The following is a 17,027-nucleotide window of genomic DNA, read 5'->3' as shown; positions in this document are numbered from 1 at the left end:
GTGATATTGAGAAAGGTTTTATTACTTGCTTCGCAACACTAATTGTTGCATGCAGTTTTGGTGTGGACGTGTAAGTGTATTCCCTTATCTCATCCCCCTTCCCCTATATATATATATGTGTGTGTGTTTCTCAAAAAAAAAAAAAAAAAAAAAAAAAAAAAAAAAAGGTCGCTACCAAATATAGGAAATTAAATAATTTTTTAGAAAATATTTTTTGAAAAATAATTGATATTCCAAAAAGTGCTAATGTCAAACAAACAAATTAATTTGATGTGTTGTATAAAATTAAATTACAAAAATTTACACAAACTAATTTTTTCTTAAATAAGAAAGTCATAATGGTATCTCGATGGACAACCTATATATAGCTTCTTCTTTTTTTTCTTTTAAAAAAAAAATCTTTATAATGGAGTTTCACTAAGCATAAATCATATTGGTAATTTTAATATACTTATAACGAATCACATCGAAAAATTATGTTGAACACTTTGTAATACTCACATTAAGCTATATAGTGTAAGCACAATGTATAAGACCTAACTTTCTATTATTACAAAAATATATATGATAGGCTAAAAAAAAAAAAAAAAACTCTTGGTAGTAGAAAATTAATGAAAATAGATTTTTTTTTTTTTTTTAAATAACAAAGTCTTACATAAAGTAACTACAATAATTATTTCAATATACTTAGTTCAACCACATGACATAACATAGCATATGATATGATATATTTTAGATGTTAACTTATATAACGTGTAATTATGTAAGATACATCTTTTATTATATAACATATAAAATGATATTTTTTAGATGTGAATGTAATATATTACTTTATAATAATTTTTTTTGACTGAATGTGTAGAAAAAGCAATATATTGATTAAAAAAATCCCCATAGCTAAATGACTAGTTATTATATAATTTTACAATTGACAAAATTTAGGTACAATTCCTTAGGTGTAGCCGTAACTTCCCAACTAAATTCAATCATGTAATCACATTGACCAACAAGCTACATAGTTCAATTTAATTGTCATTGGCGGCAAACGACACACTTTGTGATGCATTGGTTTATGAAAATTGATGTTTATGGTAATATTATGCATTTATTATGATTGTATTTACATATAGAAATACCTATTCTCTTATTTATATATAAAAAAATATTATGCGACAATGTTCCATTGGAGGGTGTGAACATGAGTTTGACAAGGATTCTTTATAGAATTGAGAGTAAAACCGTGTTTTAACCGTCATGTAAAAATGACGTGAATTATTGAAGTCTTCAAAAATCGAACTCCAATTTAAACTTTTGATTCAATGGGTTAAAAGTTAAAACACAATTTTACCATAAATTTGTCAAAAACCAATTAGCAAAAGCTCCTTTCTTTTTGTGAATAATTAACACTAATTTCTCATTTTGGTTGCTATTATTATTCTTCTCTTTTTGATTGTAATCTCTTGAATATTTGTCGTGACTTATGTAATCCTGTGGTAAAACCACATCAAAGTGGGACATTTAATATTTTGTTAATTTTTTTGTAACTAATTAATCTATTTTTTTCGTTACTTTAGGGAGGGGGGGGGGGGGGGGGGGATTAATGGACCGGTTGGTTGACCCAAACCCGTACAATTGCCACGGATGTACTTATTTGTTTGTTCAACTTTCAATAATATATTCTGCTCATTCATTAAAAAAAAATGTTCAAATGAGTGCAACTTGGGCAAGCTAGCCCAATTAAATTTACCACAAGTCCTATATGAGCAACAATTTAGGAGTTGGGATAACCCAAGTTTGGGTTACTCCTCAGATGCAAAACCACATCCAAATCTCAACGCAGATTGGACAACAAATTCTTATTGTTATACTACTCCAACTGAGGAGAACCCAATTCCAAAACAATAGCAAGCAAAGCCCAAACCCAACAAAAATCTAAGACATTAGGATGTCAAGATTCAAGAAGCCAATTTGAGCCCAACCTATAAATAATATAGTCTGGACTCTGGACTAGGTTACATTGGACTGATTTGGGCTTTCCTTGTATCATTATAATGTCAACAAGTAGACCCATGAATGCTGATCCATCTGATTTCAACCATTTTTCTGTAGCTTTCCTTATTTTCGATCATTCTGTCTTTCGTTCTCTGAGTTTGGCTCTCGTTTCACATGAAGAGAGATGAAATGATGATAAGAAATATCAGTAATCAAAATGAAAATGAACGATTTGGCACATGGTGTAAGAACACAGTGTGGAGTGATAAACAAGCACATTATTAAACATTGTCTTTAAACTAAACCCAACTTACTATTGAGCTGTAATATTCGTAGTTACACATCAATTTTTTTTAACAAAGAATCTATTTTTAGTATAATAAATATCATGTATTTTTTTCTTAATAGTTTATGTATAAATTCAACTTCCAACTTATGACTAGGGTTGTCGACAGGTTAGCTCGAGTCAGGTTTGGGTTCCACTTAGACTCGACCCGATTCCAACAGGTGATGGAACAGAGGACCTGCCACTGACCATGAGCCCCATCGGGTCGGATCGAGTTTATTTTGATCAAAATTGAGGAAGGCAACAGTAAACAAGATCTCACCAAATCTAGCCCAGATCTCAATGAATTTGAGACTAAGAGGAGAGAGGACAAGAATAGCAACTTCTGACAACATTTGTCAATTGGTTCAGTTCCATTGGGTTTCAAACATCTTACCCACCACTCACATCAGTTGTTGATGCTGGAGATCCGCCGTTGACCACCACTCTACTCGAATTGAGTCAGCCCCAGTCAGGTGGCATCGAGTCATACAGTTTCGTCAGGTCTCGGTTTGCTTTGGACATCCCTACTTATGACTCTTGCTCTAGCTGGAACCCCACAATATACCAAGTATAATCAACCTAGCTATTAAATAAAACAGAAATTATTATATTAGCATATTGTACAAGAAAATACATAAATAGCTCCATGCACAATTTTGAACAATGAACCGTATTTCATTTCCATCAAGAATCCAGCACTCGTGAAGCTGACGTAAAACATTGTACCCAAAAATAAAATACAAAACAATATACATGACCAGGATAAATTCTCAAAGCTTGCTTGAATGCAAGGAAAAAAAAAAGTTAAACTGGATATTCTCAATGACTCAAAACTAGATACACTGTTTATAATCTAAAATTACAACACAAACAGATCCCCCTGGATCCTAAAATGTACAAAAATATCTCTATAAGACCTAAAGTCCCAATAAGACTTACCGTGTGTGAAAAACAGATTTCAGACTGAGTTTACCAAATGAGCATAGGGGAATTACACTCAGAACAGCGGTAAAGCCATCCCATGATAATGAACTGTCTGAGCTCAACAATGTGATGATGGCCAACACCAGCAGAAAAAAAAAAAAAAAAAAAAAAATGGGGGGGGGGGGGGAACCCGTACAATTGCCACGGATGTACTTGTTTTTTTGTTCAACTTTCAATAATATATTCTGCTCATTCATTAAAAAAATGTTCAAATGAGTGCAACTTGGGCAAGCTAGCCCAATTAAATTTACCACGAGTCCTATATGAGCAACAATTTAGGAGTTGGGATAACCCAAGTTTGGGTCAGTCCTTAGATGCAAAACCACATCTAAATCTCAACGCATATTAGAAAATGGACAACAAACTCTTATTGTTATACTACTCCAACTGAGGAGAACCTAATTCCAAAACAATAGCAAGCAAAGCCCAAACCCAACAAAAATCTAAGACATTAGGATGTCAAGATTCAAGAAGCCAATTTGAGCCCTACCTATAAATATAGTCTGGACTCTGGACTAGGTTAGATTGGACTCATTTGGGCCTTCCTTGTATCATTAGAATGTCAACAAGTAGACCCATGAATGCTGATCCATCTGATTTCAACCATTTTTCTGTAGCTTTCCTTATTTTCGATCATTTTGTCTTTCGTTCTCTGAGTTTGGCTCTCGTTTCACATGAAGAGAGATGAAATGATGATAAGAAATAACAGTAATCAAAATGAAAATGAACGATTTGGTGCATGGTGTAAGAACAGAATGTGGAGTGATAAACAAGCATATTATTAAACATTGTCTTTAAACTAAACCCAACTTATTATTGAGCTGTAATATTCGTAGTTACACATCATTTTTTTTAAACAAAGAATCTATTTTTAGTATAATAAATATCATGTATTTTTTTCTTATTAGTTTATGTATAAATTCAACTTCCAACTTATGACTAGGGTTGTCGACAGGTTAGTTCGAGTCAGGTTTGGGTTCCACTTAGACTCGACCCGATTCCAACAGGTGATAGAACAGAGGACCTGCCACTGACCATGAGCACCGTCAGGTCGGATCGAGTTTATTTTGGTCAAAATTGAGGGAGGCAACAGTAAACAAGATCTCACCAAATCTAGCCCAGTTCTCGATGAATTTGAGACTAAGAGGAGAGAGGACAAGAATAGCAACTTCCGACAACATTTGTCAATTGGTTCAGTTCCATTGGGTTTCAAACATCTTACCCACCACTCACATCAGTTGTTGATGCTGGAGATCTGCCGTTGACCACCACTCTACTCGAATTGAGTCAGTCCCAGTCAGGTGGCATCGAGTCATACAGTTTCGTCAGGTCTCGGTTTGCTTTGGACATCCCTACTTATGACTCTTGCTCTAGCTGGAACCCCACAATATATCAAGTAAAATCAATCTAGCTATTAAATAAAACAGAAATTATTATATTAGCATATTGTACAAGAAAATACATAAATAGCTCCATGCACAATTTTGAACAATGAACCGTATTTCATTTCCATCAAGAATCCAGCACTCGTGAAGCTGACTTAAAACTTTGTACCCAAAAATAAAATACAAAACAATATACATGACCAGGATAAATTCTCAAAGCTTGCTTGAATGCAAGGGAAAAAAAAAAGTTAAACTGGATATTCTCAATGACTCAAAACTAGATACACTGTTTATAATCTAAAATTACAACACAAACAGATCCCTCTGGATCCTAAAATGTACAAAAATATCTCTATAAGACCTAAAGTCCCAATAAGACTTACCGTGTGTGAAAAACAGATTTCAGACTTGAGTTTACCAAATGAGCATAGGGGAATTACACTCAGAACAGCGGTAAAGCCATCCCATGATAATGAACCGTCTGAGCTCAACAATGTGATGATGGCCAACAAAAAAAAAAAAAAAAAAAAAAAACAATGCCACTTCAAAGTCCAACCCATTTCACCCATCTGAAAACCCGACCAACTCTGAAGGGCAACTCATAATCTTTGGTGACAGCAGGTTCCCTCCTTGCAGCATCAGGTTCAGACCAAACATACACCCCACGTTCTTGCCGACTACCAGGTACAGTGTTGTCCAGAATAACAGCCACTAGGAATGCAATCACCATGTGAAATGACAGTAATGTGTTGAGGATATAGTTCACCTGCACATTAGTCATGTTAACAAAAAGTTGTCCAAATGTTTGCAATATCTGTTATGCCAACACACAGTGATAAGTTGCATTAGTGGGATTCATGGGGACTTGTGGTAGAGATAGGGTGGTCCATCTTGCAGTTTCACTAGGGTTGATATGCAATGATAAAAATGCAGCCTGATAATTGAAAAAATGCTAGCTCTTTCCATAACATATGATTCCTTTTATCATAGGTTGTATAACCATAACATACGATTTTTTTTTCTGATAAAAAGTAGATGAATTTTATAAAAACAATAAAGCAAGTGCATTAGTTCTTGACATCAGTGGGTATATACCCAACAAAACACCAAAGAACATCAGAACAACCATTAGATAGAATTCTTAATACTCTCATCCAGAAAGAATGGACAGATGCAAGGAGTTATATTGAGGAGCTATATTGAGGAGAGTTGGTTTAATTATATCCAGTAGCTTCCCAAGTAGGAAAAAAGAGTTCAACTTCTACTTTCTTGCTATTCTGGGATTTGTTTGGGTAAAGGAGTATGATCAAGCAGGATGAAATGTAGTGATGTCTTATGTGTACCAGCCAGACACAGAAAAGTAAAGTGGGCTAGGTGGATTAATCTTCTATGTATTGGACACAGCTTTTTTGCTACCATTAAATAGACAATACATTTTCCACCAGGCCAAGACATAGATAAGACTGAATACATGAGAACAGAAAGGTCTCAGAGAAGCATACCCCTCCATAATTGCTGCGGAAAGGCCCATGTGAAGCGACAATGTAAGGCTGAAAATAACTTGGGACAGACAAGTTGGAATTTGGAGAGATGCCATACTGCTGAAAGTAGGCTGGAATTGACAGAGAGAAAAACAAAGATAATCCTACTATGATAATATTCCGAGAGCTTCCGGCCTCACTATAACGTAGATTTGACAAGCCTAATGCTGTAAGCATTGCCCACATGAAGCACAATAAAGCAGCAACCATAACTTCCGGAATTGACGCAAGAAATCCTCCAACTTTACCTGTGTGCAAGGCAGAAACATTATTAGGTACCTGTGGAACAAAGATTAGAGGATACCACAAGAAACAAAGGGCTTTATGCTCAAAATTGGTGCATGTTTCAATTGATTAGAATCTTATTATAGTTAACTCCACAAAAGTGGTGTCCCTGATCTACACACCATCTGCAAAATTTGCAGGTTGTTTTAGTAGCAATTGAGTCTCAAAGAATTTTGACAACTTAACTAAGGGTTTACAAGCCTGATGATTAAAAACTAAAATATACCAAGTTTGTCAAGCCATATAGCCAATTTCAGAATCCAACACACTAACCTGGCAATATCTGCAAAATCTCTTACCACTACATCTGGCAGTCTTTGTTATCTGAGCAAATTATTCACTTTCTTTGTCCAGCTTACGAAATCTCTTTTTTGGGGAACATCATTTAATGTAGTCTCTCAAAGGAAGATATAAATGTTTTAAAATTGTACTTATAAACCTTAAAAGAATTTAAACCTGAATAAAATAAAGGGCAGTGGTATATTAGAAAGTTATGGAAGCAAGCCTGCCTTGGCCCCATTATGAACTTCTCGACCTAGTACCAACCGATATGAACATATACTGAGCAACTAGATGTGAAATCTAGTAATATCCTTTCTTTTGTGGTTGAAGATTTTTTTGTTGCCCACCCCCACCGCCACCCACATTTTTTTTAAAGAATTGGTTAGTTGACAAGTAACAAGTAAGAGTAGTCAATATTGCTAGTAAATAAAAATTGGAAACAGAAAAATACTTACCTATTAGCGATAAGACGATCAAAACGCATGCACCTAATTCAACTGCTCTGCGGCTTCCCATTTTGGTCACGGCTATGGTGTGTACATTTTCAGTTAGAGTAGTGGACCCCGTTCCTGTACCCCAAAGCCCAGCCAAGACACTGGTAAGGCCTTCCAGACCAATCCCTCGACTAAGAACGCCTGGGGTTGGAGGCCTTGATGCGACCAACAATGAAGATGCATGGTATGATCCAACCTAAGAAGTTAAAAAAAACAAAGCAAAATCAGGACTAGCACTAGCCATATGATTCTGCATGGAACATCAAATGAGTGGATTTCTACAATGAAATGCGGCAAAATTATTTTAAAAAAATCTCAAAAAATGATACATGAATTTGTTTACAATTCTTGGGGAATTAAATTTGATACCTTTGACTAATTCAAACATCAATAGGATGTCCAAGAAGATTTTAGAACAAGGATACTACATATGAATCTGGTTGACTAATACTTCCCAGACTTTTGCAGAAGATGTAGAACCAAAATGTTGTAAAGCTACTAAATAATTTTGTAATAACACCAGTTTCATTGTGTATTGATTAATTAAGTTCAATAATTAGTACAAATCACATGAAAACCTTACAAGGGAAGCCCTGTAAATCAATATAGATGAGATTCTTAAAGACGAAATTATTTATTTAGGGTAGTTCTTTTGAATTACATATAGTTCTGAATTATATTGGTAACTAGAGTATGAGAACTTTACTTGTCAGGGACTGTTCCTTATTATTCATTCCAACCATTCCTTGTTCCCGCGTCCAACCTCTTCAATATCAAAAGTTTTTTCCATTATTTCCCTAGCTTGCAATTGGATTTAAAGTACAAAACTAGCCCAGTGAAGATGAAGAATAATCAAGCATCAATAAGGCCTGACTTTCTATTTATGCAATCAAACAGAGTTCAGTTACTTCCTCGTTTTTGAAGGGTCAGAGACAAATCCTTCATTACACACCTTATCTATAAAGAAATAGGTATCATGTACTGTATAAATTTTTTAAGATCTCTAACAAGTATAATTGCTTGTTAGAAAGTTATAAAAATTTGAATCCCCAAAAGATATGCAACTGTGAACTTGTAGAGAAAATTGAAAAAAATAATAATTAAAATAACTTTATGAATCAACAAAAGAATTGCAAACCATGATGAAAGACAGAGAAACTAACCGAATCCACGGATGCAATGATAGACACCACACACATAACAAGAGCCATTTTCCAATGGAAGACCGGAGTACCCCATTGTAAAGGATAAGGAAATCTGAACCATGGGGAGGATTTGAGTGCATGAGAAGTATCTACTCGACAATGCTTCATCCTCGAGAGATGCTGTCTGCAGTGGTCAGATATAATATTTGAGGCAGGTACATTTACATCACAACCTTTGTAACTATAGACTCCTGCTTCAGTTAGCAGGAAAGCAGTCGCCCATGTAATTGCCAGACCCAATGGAACCTGACAATGACACAAGGACAACAACAATACATTAGAAATCATATGAGCAAGTGCAATATTATGTCAACTTACAGTCTGGAATCAACAGTAACAAAACGAACAGAAATATAAATTTATAACTTACCGCATATATTAGAAATATACGATGACCAAAGACAGATATCTTACGAAGATACTGCAGAAAGTATGGAAACAACAAATTAGATGTTTCTGGCACACAATCCAATTAAAAAAAAAATGTCCGACACTATAACATTTTCCAGTAGAGACATAACGAACTCGGACAATACTATAAAAGAAAAGAAAATCTTATAATTAAATATAAATCTATATTAGCTCCACCTTACTTACAAGAGAAAAAATGATAACCAGTAATATCTGCACTGCTCCAATCTCAAGACAGCTACCAACTAGAGGGAAACCATAGCTATAGAAAGAAAGTCCAACAGCCGCAATAGTTGGAGACACAACAACTGGATTAATCAACCTGAAAAGGAAAGGCAAATGAAATTAGGTTGAGCTATTGGGTTTGTTGAGCAAAAAAACTTAACACTCAATGCAACAGAATGCTTTTAGATTATATTTTGCTCTGGACACAAAAAGAAGCTAAGGTTCATTTGTAAAATACAATATTCCACTACATGCTTTACTGTAATAACATATAAATGTTACATGCACAGTAATGACTCAAGCAGATTCAACTGAAATATTTTGTTCCTCAAAAAACTTTACATTGCCAATGGCTCAGTGCAACACAACCCAGTTGTTAATAAAAATAAATAAATAAACAACAGAATATTTTCTATATTCCTTTAGTTGGATATGAAAAACTTAGCAAACAGAATATAATTTCCAGGTCAACCCAAAAGAAAGATTAGGAGATTTTCAGAAGGCAGGGAGGAAAAAAAATTATAAGTACACTGTACACTAATTCTTTAAGAAGAAAAAAAGATACAACCCTAGTACACAGAAAGCATCAAAGGATAACCAACAAGAAAAAACTAGGCTAAATTACAAATTACTCCATCTGATTTTGACATTTTTTCTATGCAATCCTTATGTTTTTTTTTTTTTTTTTCCTTTAACTTTAATTTGTTTTCAATTTAATCCTTTCGTTTAGTTCCATCCAATCTCGCCATTAGTTTTAGTACTTTTCACTTTCCAAAGTTAAAATATCCAGAAAATAATATTTATTTTTTATTCCAAAATTTTTAAAAAAAAAAAAAAAGTTCAAAGAATTAACACAGGCCCCAAATTAAACTTAAATAAGCAAATAACAAATATTCCAAAACATAGCTACCAATATCAAGAAAAAATATTCGGTTTCTATTTTCTAATCCTATCACCACTTTCCGAGACCAAACAAATCCCAAATCCACAAAAAACCTAGATCTAAAAGCTTCGAAATCAACCTCAAAACCCACCAACAATATCATAAACACACAAATCAAGAGCAAGAAAAGCACAAAAGAGAATGAACCTAGGTCTAGAGAGAGAGATGATAAAAAATTTGAAGATTTTTTAAACTTTTTTTATATTTTAAAGATATATTTCAATAATAAATATTTTTCCTAATTTATTTTTAGATTTGAAATCATAAAAATACCAAAACGACATCATTTTGAGGACTTAAGGTGCTGATTGGATGAAGGTGAACATGACCACATGGGAAACGAATAAGGTTAAAGGACTGAATTGAAAACATATCAAAGTTAGAGTGTAATTAATAGACTAATAACATAACTGCAGTAGATGATGGGAAAAGGCCCAACAAAATAGTATTACCAATGGTGCTAGATCAAAGAAGAATGTTGCATCGCAAGGTTCCCATGGACAGACGAGTTCCCATGAATGAGAGTGCAAAGCAAACACGTGATTCTCATGGAGGGTGTACGAGATTCCATGGATTAGGCGAGGTGAAGGTAAAATCCTATGGGCAAGGGGAGGCTAGTAGGGACTTGCTATTGCCCATGAAAAGAGGTTTTGAAGCCCATAGAGAGGTAATGACTCATACGAGAGGGGGAGGTTATTGGATATACACATGTAGGTGAAAGTCTCACATGGAGAAAAAGTATAGGATTTGAGGAATTAAAACAACATAACTGGACCCAAACCCATAGGCTTAAGTTTTTGGATTAAGTAACATCCCTATATATTGTATCAAGACCTCAATTGGAGTCTCTCCAAGATGTTATGTCCCCAAGGACCCCAACACAGAGTTCCTCAATTCACCCCCAAAGTTAACCAATGAATGTGGATCCTAAAGCTATTTTACTTCATTACAGAAGGGTTTGTAGACCTACTAAAAATTATTTTTCAACTTATATGAAGTATTTTCTATTTCCACCAGCCCATCAAAATGCCAAACTAGCCCATATTTAACACTGCCTGCAGTGAACAATTGATGCCATGGGGCCACTTTTTCCAAACAAGAACTTCTCTGCATATCCTAAGAATCTTATGGACTAAACTAATGAATTACATGCCTAGAAAACCTGGTCCATGTGATTGATAACCTTTCTTTCCCTTTTCTTTTGGGCAATGGTTAGTCAGCATTGCCCATGTGTGCCGGAAAGAGAGAGAGAGAGAACCTAGTTTTGTAGTATAAAATCCAACAAAATCTGCCAGCATACAGCTATCTTTAATTATCCAATTTATGTTAAAGAGCTTATTCTGTACACTCAACAAAACTATATTTTACCCAAAGGAAATGTAAGTTAATCTAGACTAAGGCCACATGCCCTTGTATGACTCTTCCTCTCTAGTCTCTCCCCTCCCCTCCTTTTTTCTTCTTCCTTTCTCTGTTACTACCCCATACAGCACTAAACAAATTTCTTCCTTTCATTCTTCCTTCGCAACCCAAAATCATACCCTGTCTCTTGTATACTTTAATAGCCAGAAAAAACTGAAGTTCTCCCAATTTTTAAGCCTACACATAATCTAGAAAAATAATCCTATATTCCTTCAAACAGATGCTGCCAGAAAATCCCAGCAAACAGCATTTATAAAGTTTAAGCACCATTTGTCTTTAAACTCAATCCTTTTCACACCCTAATTCAATCCAAAAACCTAAACCATTTCTTCTAATAAACCCTGGCCTCAAACCCACAAGTTTCAAACCCTGTGACCCACCACATAAACAGCTAAGTTTCATAATCTAACCAACACCCTACATTACCCAAGTCACTAATTATTAAGGACTTACCCAAGTCACTAATTATTAAGGACCACATGCTGGCCAAATCACATACTTAATTTAACCACAATAAACTGAATGAAGTGGCATTATGTTTCAATATAATACCAGGATTAGACCCAAAAACCATGATGTCAACAGTACAAACATAGGTTACCTAACAACAAAACCAATTCAAATGGGTTCCTCAATGAAGGGGGGAAAAACAACAACAACAACAACAAACAAACAAACTTTGTTTTTCATACAGTTGCTGCTGCAATCTAGAGAAGCATCCTATGTGCATCCCATTTGTGGGAAAACGTCATTTCCAATTCCAAACACATTGCACAAACCACAGAACATTTATAGCTATTGGGCTGGAAATGAAAAGGTAAAACTGTTAATTTAAATCCCAATAGGAGCCATCCCCCATTATTGAAGTCCATGTAGTATATATCATACGGTTGATATAATTAATTACATGAATATATCAAATTTTCAGAAATAATAACTAACACAATTGACTCCATAAGGTAAAGCAATTAACTCATCAATACAACAATCTGACGCAGGATAGATTAGGAGAATAGAGATAAAAGGGAGAAAGAAGATAAATGGAACAAATTCTAAGCTTCACCACCTAGAGTTTGGCTGAAAAGCCTAGGCCTCACCACCTAAGAGTGTTTGGCATCACCACCAAACAAAGAGAAACACATTCTCAAATCATAAATTCCCATTCTAATGCCTTTCACAATTACAAGATCACTAGTTTAGGAAAGGGTTTAATTCCAAACTAGTTTGGAGAGAAACCCTTCAAACTCCTCCCATATCTTTTTATTGGATATCAATTTTGAAAATCTAACCGTTAGATTACATGTTCTTATTATATCTTTCATGTTTGCAAAAATTTTAAGAAGATCAAAAATCAATAGTTATGTCATCAATTAAATGTTAGAATTTCAAGTTTTTGTGGTCTAAAATTATGCTTATAAATAAGTTTATTGATCAAATAGTAAATAACATTTTATTTGAACAAAATTTGATATATGTGTTAAAAACATAAAAAAATATGCAATCCAACGGTCAAAATTTCAAAATTCACATCCAATAAAAAGATATAAGAAGAGTTTGAAGGGTTTCTCCCAAACTAGTTTGGAGATAAACCTTGTCCACTAGTTTAATAGGGTTTCAAGGATTACATCTAGGTGAAAATATCTAATCCAATCCCTTTAAACACTCAAAATTAAAAACCACATTCAAAATTAAAATCTGAAATAATTTTGGTGCTCCTTGCATCACAATTGAAGCAACTTATCCCACTCCCCAAGCATCCGACATTTAACAATTCTCACTTGGTAAAAGGAAAAGCAAGCATTTGCTGATAATGAATTCCAAACGTGGAGAGCTATAAACATACCAAAGTCATACCTCACTAAAACAGACATCAGTCCACTATATCCAAGTATTGCTTGAAAAGCTGAACCAATGATTATAGCCCCCTGTAGCTCCTTCATAATATGCTTGAATTTCTGCATGTTAAATGATTCCTTAAGTCTATTAAAAAAATCAACAGAATAAAAAAGAGCTTGCTACTATTAAGTCAAGATTGTACAAATGTTAAAATGGAATAGTAGGTAGAAAAGATGAAAACAAAAATTAATTGAGAAGTAAATGGAAGGGGAAATGCGTTTCTTATAGTTAGGCTGCTAATCATACTGCATCTAAACATCTTTTTGCAGAACTTTATTTTACATATCAAGCGTGATGAGTTCACACCGTACCTTGGGAGCAGAGGACCAATTGCAAGGCACATTCTTTAAATCATTTGAGTAAAGGAAGTTACATGGCATAACTGGGGATTTGTTAAACAAATAAGGATTAGCTTTACACCTTCTAAAGAAGTGTTAAACAAAGAAGTTGGGAAATGTTTGATGATATTTTAGCATTTTTTGTTTGTTCTCTCTCATGCAACGTTGATTCTCTAAAAGAGGTACTTTTTTTTTCTTTCCTTGTTATATAGGACAAGTTATGTAATTGATTGAGAGACCAAGAATTCTCTAAAAGAGCTAAGTATCAAAAAAAAAAAAAAATCTAAAACAGGTACTATTTTCTTCTTTCCTTGTTATATTGGACAAGCTATGTAATTGATTGAGATATGAACAATGTCTTCGTCCTTGTTCAATCTTTAATACCTCCTGATTCAGGTCCTAAAACAGCAGGATTTAAGTGGATTACTAGAGGCAATAAGACAGACTAATTATAGTTAACAGCAGCATAGCTTCTGAGAATCTCCTCCAGATTATAAGAAACAAACCAAGCAAAAAATATATGTAAGATGGCAGAGACAAGTATACTTTTATGTCTGTAGCCGTCATTAAGGTATTCTATGTCCTTTATGATTCAACTAGATGAGTTTATGAATTAATATTATCCATCCAATCAATCTAATAATATGTTTGTGCGTATATGTGCGCTCACACAATTCTATAAGGGAAAATACTAAAAAATGACTTATTTTTTAGTTTTGTGGATAGCTCAACAATTCAATGAGACTGAATCATGAGAAACATATAAGAAAAGTCACTAGGTTCTATATTTAACTACAACAAAGCATGAAACGAGGAGCATACATTTGCATTGAGTCCTTGAAACTCTGAGGAGTTGATTATTGCCAATGCCGGAGCCAGGTAAACAAATGATGGACCCTGTATCAAGGGCAACCTGGAACCGAAAGTCGTATGCAAAAGTGTGGTCACTCCGGACACAAAGAGAACCGTTGATACCACATTTGAAGTATCCTCCTACACCCACTAAATCTAATCAGACCAAGATATCCACAACATGGTTTTTTATTCTTACTAAAACAAAAAACAGTAATATAGGAAATCAGATTCAACAAACATAAAAATTGTAAAATACTCACATAAGTTCCACCCATTGCAGGAACAATGACGAGCGGTATAAGAATCAACGAACCCAAAATCGAAATATAATGCTGGAACCCATATAGACCAATGGGAACTGAAAAAAATAAAAAATCAAACTTTTTAGCTTCCACAACACGTAATTAATTGAATTGGTGATATTTCACATATCAAAAAATAAAAATAAACAAACACAACCCATTACAAAACGTACCCAAAAAAAATTAAAAATCCAAACTTTTTTACGTTCACAACACCTAATCATCACCAACAAACCAATTAAAAATAACCCATTTCGAATTATCCATAAATTATTTTAAAAACCACTTCTTTAACACTAAAAATATCTAAAATTAGCACAATTAAGCAACTAAAAATAGCCTAAAACCCCAAACTTTATTGAACAAAAGCATCAAAAAAAAAAAAATTGGGAATTGATAAACTGACCAAGACCAGGTGTATCTCTGAGCTCATACTTCATATGGGTCGGTCTGCCCACAAACCCATCATCGTCATTCGGCAAAACATCGACCACTTCTTCACTCCTAGCCGTTGGTCTCCGAGCATGGTCAGTGGGCCCACTCTGGGCCTGTCCGTTCGGGCCCGAACCCTTCGCCGGAGGCCCATCAGAGTCCCTCCGTTTCTTCACCGTGTGATCCTTATTATCCGACACGCCATTAACCGCCGCCCGAGTCCGACCCGCTTCAAGATCCGGCTGGGCCTGTGCCTGTGCCTGTGCCTGTGCCTGCGGCTGCGGCTGCGGCTGCGGCCGAGGCTGAGGCTGAGTCTCGGGTTCTCTGGGCTTGGGCTGTGAAGCCGGCTGCGGCTGCGGCGGCGGCGGCGGCTGCGGAACAGCGACTATCTGACCGGAATCGCTAGCATTGGTCTCGCCGGAGAACTTGGGCCTGAAACCCGTCCGCTTGGCCCACGAAGAAGGCGGCATTGCTGAAGACTCCGGAGCAGGTGGCCATGGACCCGGTCGCTGTCGGGCTTTCGGGTCGGAGTTCGACATTTTTGCTGAAAACCACTATTACCACTACTACTCGTATAGCATAATAGCTTTTTTCTAAAGAAGTAAAAAATAAAAATAAACAAAGTAAAAAAAAGCAAAAAATGAGAGTGATTCTCAGATCTGATCTCTCTCTCTCTCTCTCTCTCTTTGTTGGGTTAGGGCTTCGAGTATTGTAACAGTACACAAAGTTCAAGAAAAAAAAAAAAATGAACCCCAATGCTTTGCTTCCACAATCTCCTAGAGCTAGAGAGAGAAAAAGAGAGAGAGAGAGAGAGAGCTGAGTATTTAGAGAGAGAAAAAGAGAGAGCGAGGGTTAATAGTTATAGGTGTGAGAGTGAGTGCAGTGAGAGAGAGTGAGAGTGGGGCTTAGGTAAAAGCCAAGAGAGAGACAACTCAGCTTGTGGTGGTGGAGAGCTCAAACCGCGTCTTCTTCTTCTAATTCTTTTTTTTCTTCTTCTTTTTTTTTTTTTTTATAAAATCTTTTGGTCTTGGCTAGATTTTTCCAAAATAATAGGATATGGAATTTTTTTTTTTTTGAGTTGTTATAAGTTAGGTAGTAGTTAATGCAGTTTGTTTATACTTGAGGCTGTTAATGTTGTGAATGATGTTCTTGTCTTTTGTTGTGGTCTGGTTTGAGTATGATAGATCTCTTATTTAATTGAAATTGAAATATTTTTACTAAGAGTGTAAAAAAAAATAAAAGCTAGCAAAAAAATATAATAGGACACATAAATAGTAACAAAAAGTACAATAAGATAAATTAAAAACTATAAGTTGATGCTTACATCACATCTCAAATGAGCTCTAAGCTAACCATATGTTTTAAGTTGTTGAAGGCTTGAAGCTTTTATTTTAGATATAATAGAATAGTCTAATCCGATTTGGATGAATATATGGGAAAATAATTAGTGCACACAAGCTATTCTACACTATTCAGCAAAAAAAAAAAAAAAAAAAAAAGCTATTCTACACAAAATTGTTTGTAATAGTTTTTTAAACTAAAATCATGAAACTTTGTGAATAATAGCAGTGTGTAATATTAAGGATCCTTTGGATAGCACTTATTTGTGCTGAAAGTTGATAAAAACTGATTGTTTGCTGAAAACACTGTAGCAAAATAATTTTAAATGTGTGAATAGTATTGTGGACCTACTTTTAATATTAAATATTA

At 34.8% G+C, this 17,027-nt stretch overlaps 1 protein-coding gene across 1 annotated transcript; it reads right to left on the bottom strand.

The window, feature by feature from the left end:
* Positions 1 to 4,786: 4,786 nt before the first annotated feature.
* On the bottom strand, positions 4,787 to 16,258 carry LOC112024531 (nucleobase-ascorbate transporter 12). Its single transcript, XM_024057154.2, has 10 exons — positions 15,292 to 16,258; positions 14,844 to 14,941; positions 14,551 to 14,721; positions 13,349 to 13,449; positions 9,094 to 9,229; positions 8,867 to 8,917; positions 8,455 to 8,742; positions 7,253 to 7,487; positions 6,192 to 6,478; positions 4,787 to 5,455 (listed from the first exon to the last, which is right to left on the bottom strand). Exons 1-10 carry the CDS (start codon positions 15,854 to 15,856, stop codon positions 5,234 to 5,236), a joined length of 2,154 nt encoding a protein of 717 aa, XP_023912922.2. The 5' UTR covers positions 15,857 to 16,258; the 3' UTR covers positions 4,787 to 5,233.
* Between the last annotated feature and the right edge of the window lie 769 nt (positions 16,259 to 17,027).

Source organism: Quercus suber, unplaced genomic scaffold, assembly GCF_002906115.3.
Source record: "Quercus suber isolate HL8 unplaced genomic scaffold, Cork oak 2.0 scaffold_65, whole genome shotgun sequence".
In the NCBI taxonomy this organism is placed as follows: domain Eukaryota; kingdom Viridiplantae; phylum Streptophyta; class Magnoliopsida; order Fagales; family Fagaceae; genus Quercus; species Quercus suber.
Note: the sequence above shows the minus strand (reverse complement) of the source record. Positions and strands in the feature narration are given on the sequence as shown.